The following is a 14,840-nucleotide window of genomic DNA, read 5'->3' on the forward strand; positions in this document are numbered from 1 at the left end:
CACTCACCTCTGATGAAACTGACTTATGATTGTCTAGTTATATTGCAATTTGAAGATTTTGATGTTTGACCATGTCACCTCATGAACAATTATAATATGAGCACCAAAATCAATAGGGTTTATCCACTCATTATGAACCACACACCCACCAAGTATGGCGTTGATCAATCATTCCCTTGTTCAGTTATCGTGCATACAATTTTAAGTGTCACACACATACACACACCGACCTGACTACAAAGGTTCCTTTGCTTTCAGCAAGGAATGAAACACTATAAATGGCCATACACGAAATGCCTAAAACTTTAAATTTGCTGTTGTGTTTTGATCCAGGCACAATGCAACAAGATATTTCTTGTTAAATAAACAAAGAGGTCTTTGCGTACTGACTGGACAGCAAGGAAAATGTTAATTGAATGTCAAGACTGACTGAAAGCACAATGGCTATGTTCAGAAAATAGCATAATATGAACCATGCTAAAGGATAACTATTTCATGCCGCAACAAATACCTTTTCACAGTGAAAAAAACTTTTTAGACTAAATAGATCTGTCAATAAATGTACAGAACATATGGCACCTGTGGTTGCAAAGGGCATATTTTTTATTAATTAACTAAAATTATGTTCTCAATGGTAGTGTCATACACCTTCAGCTATGATTTTGAATTGGCCAATGACCAACAGAATCAGAACTGATGATGATGAAGACGACCACAATGATTGGTTCATATTTTATGCCACTGAACCAAAAATTGGATTGCAAGTTCTTGATTATTTGACCAAATGCTTTTGAATGACATGACGTTCTCTTGGATCTCATGCTGATCACCTGTCACAATTTCATAAAAATAGCTCAATACACTGTCCAAACAAGAATTACAATCACTGCAGTTTACAAAATCATTACAAACTAGAAGGGCTTCCAATTGCATCCACAAAAATCCATCAAAAACATGTAGCCTAAGTGCAGAATAACATGTGAAGTGAGACCTTGGTAATCTTTTTCAAAGTTGCAGTAATAGGCTGCACATTGTTAGACGGTGACATACTGTAGGGCAAACAATGGGGCTTTAGACATATTGTGAAATCACCTTTGGGTAAGCACGACCCCTACTCCTTGGATCCACCAGTAAAAAACTAAGTATTACTCCTAGGCCCTAGGATAGTATTAATTATTCAAATACGAGAGTGAATAGCCTTGACACTGACAGTACAGTTTACAGGCCTAGGCTATGTAAGGCTAACAGTTACATTCCAATCCTAACAAGTAACATGCAGTTACTAGTAAGTAGTATACTATTAGTGGCATAGTACAGTAATAGGTAGGCTGTATCGAATTTCGGACTTCTTCATCACTTCCAAGGCGCCCGAATCGACCTATCGCCATTGCATATATCTGTAAACTACATGTGAGCAGTACTCCTTCAACTTAACTATACACGATTGGAGTCGGGCTGGAATTCGCCACTCTTCTCGACTACGCAATGCACTATGTTTCCATCTATGGGCGCAGACATCTTGATTAGGGGTGCTTGGCAGCGATTGGCTGAAACCCCAAACCTTCTCTAAGATCTATTTTGATTGGTGCGTCACCCTCCTCTTCTCGTGCAATGACAGGTTCTCTAATTTAAAAATTAATGCCAGAGACTCCTTTTTCATTGTGGAATGGAATAGGCCTAATCTTATAGTTGAAATTGTTCAGAACTGCAGATGCCTTACAGCAACGTACAAATCAAAAATGTAAAGTTTTGCACAGTCAGCATATCAAAGTACTGTAAGCACAGACTAATATTTTTAGATCCGCCTTCAATCTCTAACGGCTTGTTGGTCTAGTGGCATGATTCTCGCTTAGGGTGCGAGAGGTCCCGGGTTCGATTCCCGGATAAGCCCCGTGATATTTTTGCGCACGTTCTTTCCAATTTTTTTTCCTTCTATGATTAGGAGTTACATATGCGAAGGCGTGCCCTTCATGTGCTACAATCTTGAAATTTGAATGTATTTAGCATGATTAAATCTTGGGTTTAGACAGCCATAGGTATAGTATTTAAAATTTAAAGCGAGGAATAATTGATTTGTTACCTATATTTTGTTTCCGGCTATTTTACACTCAGGGGAAGATTTGGCGTTTGTACACTTTGTAGAAAATGATCCCATTTACTCAGCGGTGTAACCAGACTTTTTTTCATCGTTGGAGAGGGGGGGGGGGCGAAGAGTTCAATTAGATAAACTGAAAAATATGAAAAATGGTACATTGGTGGCATGTTGACGTTTGGGTTCAATATTCCGTCCTTTCAATAGCTTTGTCTGAAGTTCTCATTCTCTCGAGTGGTGAGGGGGGAGGGTAGTAACGCGCGCGACCAGTTCGGTCATTTTAGGTACTTTTGCCATAAGCCCCATTCCCAATTTTAGCCATGTAAAATTATATCAAAATGTTGAAAATACTGAATATGATTAGGTTAATGATTGATTCGTTCGGTAGGATTTTTTTTCAAGTAGGTATTTAACTCCGACTCAAAATAGAGGCTAATTCTATGGTGACCTAGTTAAAGATCAGTAATACAAAAGAAACAGTACGATGGCATCACGGTTAGATACAAGTTTGAAGTTTACATCTTACAGCAGGTTCTCGATTTCTGTTCTTGGTAGCTTCGGCCAGGCAGCGTGCGATGTTAGTCCCGAAGATGAAAGAGATCAATGATAGAAACTTGGTGGAACGGTGATGATGTTGAATATGTCCGAAACAAGTGAAGTCATTGAAGTTTGTCGAGGATTATCCGCGGTGTACCATCCCTTTGTCGGCGTCCGCTCCTTTGTCGTCGTCCAGTGGGTGAGTTGCGGTTGAAAGAGTCTGGGCATGGTACGTCTGTATCTCCAGGGGTTAGTGGAAGGGGTCATCCGTCTCCTGTGGTCTATCTTTGCTCTATTCATTTGTCCATTTTAACTGTGTCTACCCGTCTCTCTTAATGTGTTCTTAAGTTGATTGCCTTTCAGTTAGCCTCTGAAGAAGTGATATTTTGTCATTGTTTTTCCTTGTTTTAAATAATTTCTCCTTTTGGTTTTATTTAGTTTGATCCGTGGGTCACATGGTTTAATTCAGTCGGCTAGGACAAGGAGGTGGACTTGTCTGGATCAGACAACTGCTTCCCTGGCTGATATTTGGCGATTTCGGGTTTCCTACATGAACTGGTGCGCTACTTGTGTTTGACAAGGTTTGGTCCATGCCAAATGGTAAAACTTAACCGGCTGGGAGGGGGTACTTTAGTCAACTCCTTTCCAACCTGATATTTTGTCAGTTTATCAATTTTTGTTCCATGATAAACTGGTGTGCTCCTTTCTTTTTGAGTTTGGTCAATGGGTTTGATGGGATGAATTCAACTAATTGGGAAGGGGAACTTTCAGGAGGACCTGGGATCTAGACCCAACCTCTGGGCTGCAGCTGACAAACGTTTTGTGAATGACTTAGATGGTCTTAGTAACAAGAAGGGGTCATACTGGATGGGGATGGGGGATCTTCAATAAGGTACATGTATATCCAAATATCCACCTTGTACTTTGAGCTATTATTTTTACAATGCAAGGTGGCACACACATCTGCCATAAACATTCACCAATGATTCCTTTTGCCTTCGACGAAATGAATGAAACACAACATAGACAAACTTTTCTAAATTATCATTTGACATGTATTGAACAATAGGCAATTTTAATTATAGCTCTTCAATTTGAGTAATGAAAAGGCAGTGACACGTTCCTCGGTATAACGTAAGTGCTAGAATCAGACCTAGCTATTTCAGCAAGAACATTATCCAAGGATCACTAAGAGTCACAATAAAAAAACAATCCCCTTCAAATATATAATAACCCGACAGACCTAACATACAGAAGACAAACAATCACAACTGGGCATTGTAAGATATCTTTATTATAATTACAGCATGCAAAACCTGGTGAAAAAGGAAGTCTTTGGTACTGCAAACTGAATGTTTATACTAAAACAATGTCCCAAGAGAATCGCACCTTCAGTTTTATTTTCTCTGCACAGTAGCAACCTCAAACCTATCAATGCCCTGATATGCTGGATATCTTGGTTATTGATGAAATCAGTTTACAGCTACGTTCCATTCAATAGAAATTAAAACTGTCCAGTCGAGAGGTATGCCCAATTGCAGAAGATTGTTACCACAGAATAGGGAAGGGAAAATCTACGAGTGATGTTGTGCTCCATTAGGCAAAGAGCATGACTATCACATATAACTAACCAAATGGTCTCCTCCATATTAAAGCAGACTTCAAACATATCAGCCAATTTGTCAGTCCATGACAAAAGTTTGATTGCTAGTATTATAATCTAAGTATTTGTTGTAACTCTCCTGTAATACATAAGGGAACTGTTCAGTAGGTAAATTATCCAAAAATGCTTCTGCAAACATCTTTTTTTCTCTTATTTTGATTATTTAGAACAGGTTATAATCAAATTATGGAAATAAAGTAGAGCTGTGTAAAACTAATTAGTACCTTATTTGGATTGTGGCTGAATATATATAACTTGTATGGTACATAGTTTCCCAAACATTGTGAAGTGTCCTCACTTTTGTTAACTTGCATCTTCAGTTTAAAACACAATTTTATTAGATCACTGTATGGGATATTTTATGATTTCAGAAGAAAGGAAAAATGAAAACACTAAGGATTACTTACTACATTAAATTATTATCCGTTATATTACAAAGAAACATAATACATAGAGTGAGAGAGAACAGACTAAATGAATAGGGGAGATGAGTACATTCAGTATGATCCTCTCCCTTTCCTCTGAAAACAGCAACTAATTGAAGTAGAAGTAATGACACAGATTCATCATCTGTATCCATCATTCCCAGATCACCATGGTGATGCTAAGCATACACAAATATGGCCATATTAATACAGAAAACTAAATGAAAAAAAAAATAACATCTGTAATCCCAAATCAGGTACATAGCAAATAAATACAGTCCATTCTTAATATTTGTTCATTTTTAATTAAAGATAAAAGTTTTGTTTGCCTGTAAAGAAACTTTTTTATTTATGCAGCATTTTCATGAGTTTCAATGCACTTGAAGTATCATATCATACTTACAAACTACGTATGCTCACAATGTTCAGAGATGTAGAGAGTGCAAATAACATGTCATCAAACTTTTTTTCTGACTTTTCCTTATAATATAACTGGATACATAGTTCTCTTGTTTACTATACCTGGCAATTCATTCAAAAAAATTACTTTCTTGCAATTTTCATAAAGGAAAACAAAAGAATTTGCCCACATTCTTTCCTTCCTAACAAGAATCTCTCCAGTTATAATAGTACACCATTTGTAAAATCTTTCAGCTTAGAAAATGGTTGTAGAGAGAAAGAAAACAAAAGAGGAATATGTAAATAATCTACACTCATGAAGGAAAAGCTGACGAGGTTTCTCCAGACTAGTTGTGTTTCTTCATTGTATAACATCTCCTGTATCTTCTTTGCCCTTGTATTTTGTTTTGCCTCTTGACCATGGGAGATACCTGTATTTAACCATGTGCTGCACAGAGAGAGAGAGAGTGGAATAAAATGCCAAATATATAGAGATTGAACAGCAAATAATAAATGGTTGGCTTGAATGGGATTCGAACCAGAGACCTAAGGACTAATGGTACATGCAAACAAATTGTCACAGGTGTTCTACTCATAATGCCTAAGGTTGGCATGTACAGTAATATACATGTTTGAGTAGTCGAGTAAGGACTTCATTTCCTTATACATCCAAAATATGTCTATTTCCTTATACCTCTTCTGAACAAACAGCATCATCATTACATACTGTAGGTTACGATCATCATCAAAACCAAAAATAAGATTATTGCGCTAACAAAAACGGATCCACATATCACATATGTAGTTAATCCAAAGGTTATTTTTTAACATTAAATTTTTAGTAATTTACCTTTTGATGATCTAAAATGACTTTGAACCCACAAGATAAAATACACATATGACACATTTGAAGTTGTTGTTGTGCTCACAAGGTTTCAGATTTTGACTTGTTGACTTGAAGTAACCTTTGGCTGCTATGCCAAAGTCTAAATCTCTGTTACTCACCAAACTGGACCTACACATTACAAAGTTTATTGAAGCTTTATTTAGGGGAGTTATTGTGCTAACAGGATTTCAGATTATGGTGACCTCAAAGCTAGGAAAAGAATAATTAGTTAATTCTCCATGCACCACTTACAAATCTGCTAACAATGTCAGAGTAATGCTATTGCCTATTTTACGCATATTCTCACTTAAATGCACATTTAAGGTTGGCAACTCCCAAGAGAGTCACTGATTGCATGAACAGCTGTTATTAGATATTATTGCATCCATCTTGCTACTACAGATAGTATACAAATAATGAATGGTTATGAGTGCAATAGTGCAAATATTTCATGAGTTGAAAGATGGAACGTTCCATTCAACTCGGCTGCGCCTCGTTGAATGGAACAAATTACATCTTTCAACGAATGAAATATTTGCACTATTGCACTCATAACCATTCATTATTTGTTTTATACAACATATTATATTAAGATGGGTAAAATGCACTCATGCAACAGATTGTTTTGAACAGACAGGTTTCTCTGCTCTTACCATTGAAAAAAGTGCTACCAAAAAAGTATAACCCATGGTTCTATTTCATAGAGTGGAATAGAGCGGATTTTGCATGCAATCAACGAGCAATTGACCAATCAAATGACCAGAATACAATTAGGTGTTGTATAATAAACAATGCTTACCTCTATTTGTCTTCTCATTGTCAGGAAAAATAGGATGAAAAAGTACATGACCAATATCGGCCAGAAGACAGGCACATTGAAGATGTCAAAGAATGTGCAGAATGAAGCTATCACTATTGACTTGGTTGCAGAATACCTGAAGACCAATAAAAACAGATCATGGTTGTGGAATTAGATTAACTTCTTCTATTTTGAGAAAACAGACTAAAGGTGGTAGTACATTCAATATATTTGAGGGTGGGGCCTGTGGGTTGAAAATCAGGGAAGTGGTAGTGGCCACCCCAATCAACAGAGGCTTGTTCAACATGAGCAGCAACATTGACTAGCCATTAGGCTTTATTGTCTGAGATAAGTGAGATCTAACTAACTAAACTGACCTAACAGCTACTTGGCACTGCTTTTGCAATGAAAGTTAAACAACCTAATTAATGAAAAATAGACTGGGATGTGCACTGTAAACGTACATTTTGGTTAGTCTAATGAGACAAAGTGAATAATTCATCTGCATTTCTTAAAATATGTAATTGTTATCAAAGGAGAATGTCCGGAGATGCATACTCGAAACTAGTGTTGCACTTATATGGCTAATATCGTATTTGACCAATATCCTATAATTTAGATCCCATTGTCAGCCAATACAGATCCAATATAGATATTGGAAGGAAAAAAAAGAAAAAAAAATTCCTTTGCAAACATTGCTTGCTCTTCACCAGATTAGCAATATATGATCCTACAGTAAGTCTTAGTTAATAGTACCTAGTAGCCACGCAGCCACTGATCATAATTGTTAAGTTTGCTGGGAAAATGACAAATATTTGTGAAAACACTGTATCAGATGGCAATATCAGTAATACATGCACATTTTACCGATACCAAATAATACATGTTGATCATCTGTTTCACACAAAGTAGTGAAACAATTCTTTTTGAGAAAAATTCGGGGCATTCCCACAATTATAAAACTTACTCTCTGATAGTGTCTTACCAAAATTTAAATTCAGGAAGTCTTCTTATGAAAGGACGAAATTCTTCGTTTGCTTTTGTGGGTAGTGTAGGACCATCATCCTCTACGATAAAACACAAAAGAACATATTCCATAACATTAACAGCAATATATTTTTTTATGTTGGACTTAATCAAAAGTATTCCTTGCAGAAATTGCTTCCATCATCCAGTCTCATATGAAACCATGCTACTGATTTGATTTGGCCTTTTCCCCACCACCTCAACCCTCCCCCCCACCCCAAGTAATAGCATTATTATCTTGCACGCTGGAGAATGAGCTACATACCGACAAGTCTCAGTAACAAAGTTCATATAAGCTGTGCTTTGATTTCAATTGCCATTTAGTGACTAACAAACATCAGGTCTACTTCTACAGTCTGGATACACATGGTTCAATTAACCTACAAATTTGGCATCCAACATGTCTACAGACCTTGCCTTGTAGCCCCATATGACCTATCCTACTTGTAACTCATGTTGGATATTGTGAAAACATTACATAAAACTGGAGAGCCACTTTACAAAGACAAGTCCACCATTCATCTTAAAAAGCCTGGCATAAGTTGTTAGTCTTTGGGACATTTTGAAAGGTCTACCTCAGTGATCTATGAGCAAGTCAGATTTAAGTGCATCAGTATTTAACAGACCATACAAGATTTTGTGTGAACCACTATACCTGAGTCTTCTGTGATAACCGGTTCCATTTTTGGTGTGAGGAATGCAATAAAGAGATTTAGCTGATAAATTCCCAGTGCATATGTAACAATGTACCAGCCCTGCAATGGTAAAAATGACACAGATATATAACATAATCAAATACAATTTACAAATTACATTGACAGCATATCACCTTATAGAAGAGAATCAAAACAAAAGTTAAAGGAGTTTACAGAGCCAACAGAGTGCAGAGCTCATCACTCGGAGCGACATGTCATGTTACTATTGATAACAATAGATAACTACAATGTTTGAAAAAATCATTCTGCCAAAAGAGCTCAAACATGTAAGTTTGAAAACTATTGCACAGCCTGCCTTAGGTGATTGAATCATGGTTTCACCATAGTATGCAAGGGCACAGTACAAATGTGATATATTAGGCTGGTATTATTCGGAAATAGACACTCTGATAGACGAAAAATATAGTCTTAAATAAACATTGAATCCAAAGGAATTCTATTCAAGGAAAAATAAACCCTAGCTGCTTCTGCTTAGAGAATACCGTTTTGTAGTTCGCTCTTTTCGACAGAAGCAACACGAATGCTTGAAAACATTTCTTCAACCTTAAAAATTGATTTAATTGTCACCCATGGCATTTGCCATATTGTTTGAGCCACACATTGCACTTCAAAAGAAAACATCTTGCCGATCCAACAATAATTAAAATGGCACAAGCAAAGAATTATGTTGTGTTAGATAAAGTTTTTAATTTATAATGCATTATAAAAGGTTTCGACAGAAGAAAAATATTTTCCGAGTGTCATATGTTCTTTTTAAATATCGCGGGTTTTATGACAGGTGTACTCGCACAACATTCAAACCTTCTGAGCATAACATTTCCTACATTTTCTAACATTTCCGAGCTCACGATAACTTAGGCAATATCTAGTCACTTTTGAAGCGCCCTCGTTATTGAAAGATGCATACTGGCCGCCAACACAGTAGGTGTGAAAAAATAATCACACACTTGAGACAATATATCTATTTGCCATAAGTCTGGCCTATTCATAGGGGTCGAATTAATAAAATAGCCAAATGGAAACATCACATTTATCTACAAAGCAATACTTCTTATTGAAAACATTAATCCAAAGAAAGTGTGAGCAAAGGTCTAAACCACAGTGAACAATTTTCTCTGGGCTCAGTGCAGTCATGAATTCACCTAACGGTGAAGCAATTAATGATACTAGGGCATCTGTTTAATGTGTCCTTTGAATAGCTCACTCTGCACTGGAAATGTTATTTGACAGCAACTTTAAAGTTAGAAACCTGAAATGGTGATGTCTACAAAAGCATTACATAGTTGTGATAGGCATAGTGATTGCATAACATTTGAAGCCCATCATGATATAATCTAATTTACAGTTATGAACAGAAGAGGGTCAATACAAGATCAAATATTCACTAGTATCATTCCACTTACTTGTAAGAAGAAAACCCTTCCCAAGTAGCAAAATTCCAGCAGCAGGGTTGCAACCCACCTTGCAGGACTGTGTGGTACTGATCTATCTAAATATGTCTGGTATCTCTGAAGTTAGAAGAAAATAAAATAAAATAGTCATATATGTAAAACTAGAAAGCCAGCTGGCTTTGAGATTCCTTGCCATATATAACTTCAAATAAGTACAGTATCTGACTAATGTAGAACAAGTGAGTTAAATTTGTCCAAGAATTAAGTGAGAACCAGAAAAAAACAATAGCCGAGAACTCACTATGTTGCATGTACATGCCAAGTTTGAAGTCCATCCAATTTGTAATACTGAGTTATTGTGTTTTTTACAGGTTTCAGTTTGACCACTGGGACCTCAAATGACCTATGACATTCATGAAAAACACTACAGGTCTACTCACCAATGGCAAGATACACACCAAGTTTGAATTTCCTGAAACTTCCACTTCTTGAAATATGGTGTAAAGAATGTTTTCAGACTTTGACCCGTGCTGACCTCAAATTACCTTGGACCAATACCAATAACAATTCCAAACTAGTTTTACCTAAGGGGAACCTACACACCAAATATGAATATAGTACCCCAGTTATCCTTCTGAAGATAGAGCGTTAAAGAGAAGGTATCACATACACACATACCCACGGCATCACCATTGCATAGATTCCTTCTGCCTTAGGCAAGGAATCAAAAACAAGTACTGCATCTTCAAAGCAACTACAAAAATGTCATAACTTCAAACGTCCTCATTCTTACTGGCATATCAAAACGATGAATATGTCTACAGGAGAATGCCAGTGCAATTAATGTGAATCCATTCAGACTGAATGCTAGGTAGCTCTTATTCCTGGAAGTTAACAGGGAATGACAAACAATAGGCAGACTCAAGTGCTCATTACTTTCTCTCCACAGAAGAATTTAAGAAATCAAAAACAATAAAAAATATACAATACGATGAGTGCGGTAAATGAGAAAAATGTCAGTCAAAGTTAGGTTAAATACAATTGGGACAATGCGGTACACACTGACTTACCAATCAAATATCACATGAATATTTATGTAGTTTTCTTTGTCTTTTCACTCAACATTGCACTTTGTATAGGAAAAAAATACTTCTTAGTACAAGTTTGGGTGATCAATGAGGAAATAATACAGTACAATTTAATCATCTTGATTCTCTACATATCATAGCAATTTAATCATAATAATAATCATCATCATAATATTTTAATGAAATTTAATGACAAATTTACATGCAAACATTCCATGAAAGTACAAAGTACCTGACTCATCCCAGTGAAAAATCTAGAAAGAAATCCTGGCTGACTTGACACCACATCAGAAGGATCTGGCTCCATAGTGGTCTTACTCTATGTATCAGTTCTTGAAATTGAATCTGAAATTAACAACAAAGGACAAAAAAACATGTAGATTACCTGTGAATTTCAGCAACATTCACTACAGCAGTTTCATATACTGAACAATTTTCTTTGAAACCCTTGAGTACTATAAAGTACAACTACTGTACTGTGCAATGCTAACGTTGGAATCAGTGACAGGATAAGAGGGCAGTCCCAATCAAAGCCTTTGAGTATACCTGTAGACTGTACCTATATACGTTTATATAACATACGCAAAACACTTGCAGGGTTACCTCAATCAAGAGTATGTTACTGTTGATATTTATGGTCCAACTTAAGCAAAGTAATGATTGCAACAAGGAGAACAGGCCAGGGAAAACATGTAATGAACTCAACAAAGCTGGTTTGGAGTTTACTTTGATAATTTTTTTAATTTCTTAACTGAACATTGGTTGCTTAATAACTTGGTCTATGATTGCACCCCAGACAATCCATTTCAGCCATGTCCTGCAACTACTTTTGACCATTTTTTCCCTTTACAACCCCTGCACCTCCTCCCACCCCCTCATAGGTAAACATCTCAAAACACACTATTTTTGTTAAACAAAGATTTGTGTAGACTCCTCAAAATGAAAAGAAATTTTCCAATGCCAGAAGTGATTCTTTGAAAAGAAATTGATATTAAACAGTTGCAGGTTGTGATGCTTCAATAAAGAGGTGACAACATTCCTGTAACAGCCTAGGTTATCATGCATTATGTGATCATTCATAACATTAGGCCTGCTTTCAGATTTTGTTTGACAAGAAATGCTCATGTGATATATGTGGGTTCCCTGAGGTCTATAGCATACACCCGGGCCACATACAATGAGACACCCCATGCTAAAATTACTGTAAGCCTACACATACCAGGTTTTAGGGTTGGGCGATATTTGCTTTTTAATGTGACGATAAATAGTTCAAAAATTATCGCGATATTTCGATAATTACGATAATTTTTTCTTGTTGTTTTTAGTGTGTTCTCTATACAGTCAATGTTGTAAAGGACTGGTTTTTTACGAAGTTCAAAAGTCAGTAAATGAAGTTGATAAACTTTATTTCTTTTCAACTTTCTTAACCATGGAATGCTAGAATAACATTTACACATAAAACGGAGAATTTTTTTTAAAATTTATTTCCAATTTCTTTCACAAGAAATTATCGTCATTTGTTCAATCCTCAAAAAATATCGTCTTGAAAAAAAATTATCGCGATAATAATAATTTTCGATATATCGCCCAACCCTACCAGGTTTCCACTCCCGCCACTCCCACTAGGCATGATTAACTTAATGCTAAATATTGTTTCCATGTCCTTGTGGAAAACTTAAACTTCGCAAAATACAATTTGTTGTGTTTTTGTTGTTACGTGAGATCCGTAACCTACGAAGTGGTTAGGCTATTTACTATACACTTAACTATGGTAGGATATTAATTTTTCCTTTTTTTTGAAATTCAAGAAAATACTTTCTTTTCCCCCCGCTTAACACCAGATGTGGTCTTCTGGTTTATTCATAAATGGGTGTACCAGAGCCTTGTTTACATATTTGTTGCATTTAGTACGATATGCAAGTTTCGCGTGAATTTTTCGAAAGTATTTTGCTCGATCTTTTGTAAAATTAGAAAGGTGTACCAACTTACTTTTCGTACACAATTGGTAATTTCTCTACTGATTTTCAGAGGTTTGTTCTCTATACAGTCAATGTTGTAAAGGACTGGTTTTTTTTACGAAGTTCAAAAGTCAGTAAATGAAGTTGATAAACTTTATTTCTTTTCAACTTTCTTAACCATGGAATGCTAGAATAACATTTACACATAAAACGGAGAATTTTTTTAAAATTTATTTCCAATTTCTTTCACAAGAAATTATCGTCATTTGTTCAATCCTCAAAAAATATCGTCTTGAAAAAAAATTATCGTGATAATAATAATTTTCGATATATAGCCCAACCCTACCAGGTTTCCACTCCCGCCACATCAGGTGGACCTAGGCTATAGTGTTACAATTTTCCCAGAAAATCAGGGACATGATATCAATGTATTTATCAACATTGCCCCCCCCCCCTACCCTCAAGGTTGCCATCTAGGGTTAGTAGGCTACCTAGGCTATACTATATATTTAAAGGAAGACATTTTAGAGGTCTCTCATTGTCTTGGTGGTTCTTTGTTTTCCATGCCAACACCTCATTCAGAAACAAGAACTTTGTCAAAGGTCTGAAGGTGGCTGGAAGCCTAAGTTTCCATCACTAAGTGCAACATCGTGCCCTGTGTGAATTACAGGCTATTGAATTATCAAATGATCTGGGTTGCCTTTATATGTGAGCCAGGTATGTTTTATGTTTGCATGGCCTAACCTTACCCATTGGTTGGATGCAATAACTGCTTACAGCTAAGCATAGGTTCATGCTGTCTCTACGAATGGTTGTCCAAACAGTGGTTGAAGTTGAAATTATTCTGGGCCTTCTAACAAATACAGTGATACTCCTGGGTAGCCTAGGCCTAGGTACATAAAATCAGGCCACTTTTGATTCGGTGACAGCAGATGTAATCCTGGGACTGTCCATTAATACTAATAGGCCTAATGCCAATGTTGTAGCAGGTGACGTACGTGCGTGACAGAATATTTATTTTAAACGCAACACTTACCTGAAATTACGACTTAACCTATAGTAGCCTTGCTCGAACAACTTGAACATGAAAACTAGTCTTAAGTAGGCTACGGCAAATGCCTAGCCCTACGTGTAAAGTAAGGTTAGACGTTAGGCTACAGCGTACATGAGAATGCCATACATTTAACTACCTTCATTTAATTGATAGTTAAATCTTTCATTTCTTAAAGGGGAATTTTCCCATTCATGAACTTACAGCGTGTGGCTATAGCCTTTGAAATGAAAGATGATTCGCTCAGTTCGGCATAATAATCATTCGGTGCTTTCGTGTAGTGGTTCTGACCTATGGGGTCCTCTAGGCTGTAGGCTACTTAACCAAGCTTATTATAAGCCTAACCAGTATACAGAAAAGGTATAGTAGAGACACAGATATAAGTACCTGGTTATGTAAGAAGATTATCGAGAGATATTTAAATATCTATAAAATTGCCGAGTTTTATTCCTAGTCCTTAAGCAATGGTATTTTTAAAGGCTGCTACCATTAAAAAAATAAAGTCAAAATAGGAAATAATCAAATTACTTTGACAATTTGCTTTGTGTATCCATTCCAATGATTTTCATCAGTTTTTAACAATCGCTACTTTGAAGAACTGTACGATGCATTATCTGTGCGAAGAGCTTTATCCGCTTGTTGAAGTCGTTTTCCTGATATGAAATAAAGTTCCAAAGTGAAAATCAGATGTTCCACGTGCCACGTTTTTTGACATAATTAACATAAAGGTCACCAAACATACAACCAGCTGTACCATTTATGCGCGAGGGATATTTAGCTGCAGGATATGCACTGCATGCTATGGCCAG

General features: G+C 36.3%; 1 protein-coding gene and 1 non-coding gene across 3 annotated transcripts; one reads left to right on the forward strand and one right to left on the reverse strand.

Moving 5' to 3' along the window:
• The first annotated feature begins 1,819 nt into the window (after nt 1-1,819).
• On the forward strand, nt 1,820-1,891 carry Trnap-agg (transfer RNA proline (anticodon AGG)). The gene has a single exon. It is a non-coding gene; the product is annotated as a tRNA-Pro (tRNA).
• Nucleotides 1,892-3,661: 1,770 nt separating this feature from the next.
• Nucleotides 3,662-14,702, reverse strand: LOC139976519 (protein RER1-like). Of its 2 annotated transcripts, none has more exons than XM_071985357.1 (7): nt 14,560-14,702; nt 11,255-11,367; nt 9,947-10,051; nt 8,483-8,582; nt 7,787-7,868; nt 6,802-6,937; nt 3,662-5,564 (listed from the first exon to the last, which is right to left on the reverse strand). In XM_071985357.1, the coding sequence occupies exons 2-7, from the start codon at nt 11,327-11,329 to the stop codon at nt 5,478-5,480; spliced, it is 585 nt and encodes a 194-aa protein (XP_071841458.1). In that variant the 5' UTR covers nt 11,330-11,367; nt 14,560-14,702; the 3' UTR covers nt 3,662-5,477. The 2 variants fall into 2 exon arrangements, with proteins under 2 accessions (XP_071841458.1, XP_071841457.1); XM_071985356.1 differs by lacking the exon at nt 14,560-14,702 and adding an exon at nt 14,236-14,386.
• Nucleotides 14,703-14,840: the final 138 nt, after the last annotated feature.

Source organism: Apostichopus japonicus, chromosome 11, assembly GCF_037975245.1.
Source record: "Apostichopus japonicus isolate 1M-3 chromosome 11, ASM3797524v1, whole genome shotgun sequence".
Lineage (NCBI taxonomy): Eukaryota > Metazoa > Echinodermata > Holothuroidea > Aspidochirotida > Stichopodidae > Apostichopus > Apostichopus japonicus.

Bases quoted from the DNA above. Each gene is read 5' to 3' on its own strand.
- LOC139976519 (XM_071985357.1), bottom strand. From the start codon at position 11,329: ATGGAGCCAGATCCTTCTGATGTGGTGTCAAGTCAGCCAGGATTTCTT. The intron at 8,583-9,946 runs GTAAGTGGAATG...TTACCATTGCAG, and splicing joins GAAGGGTTTTCTTCTTACAA to GGCTGGTACATTGTTACATA. The intron at 7,869-8,482 runs GTATAGTGGTTC...GTTTTATCGTAG, and splicing joins GGTTATCACAGAAGACTCAG to AGGATGATGGTCCTACACTA.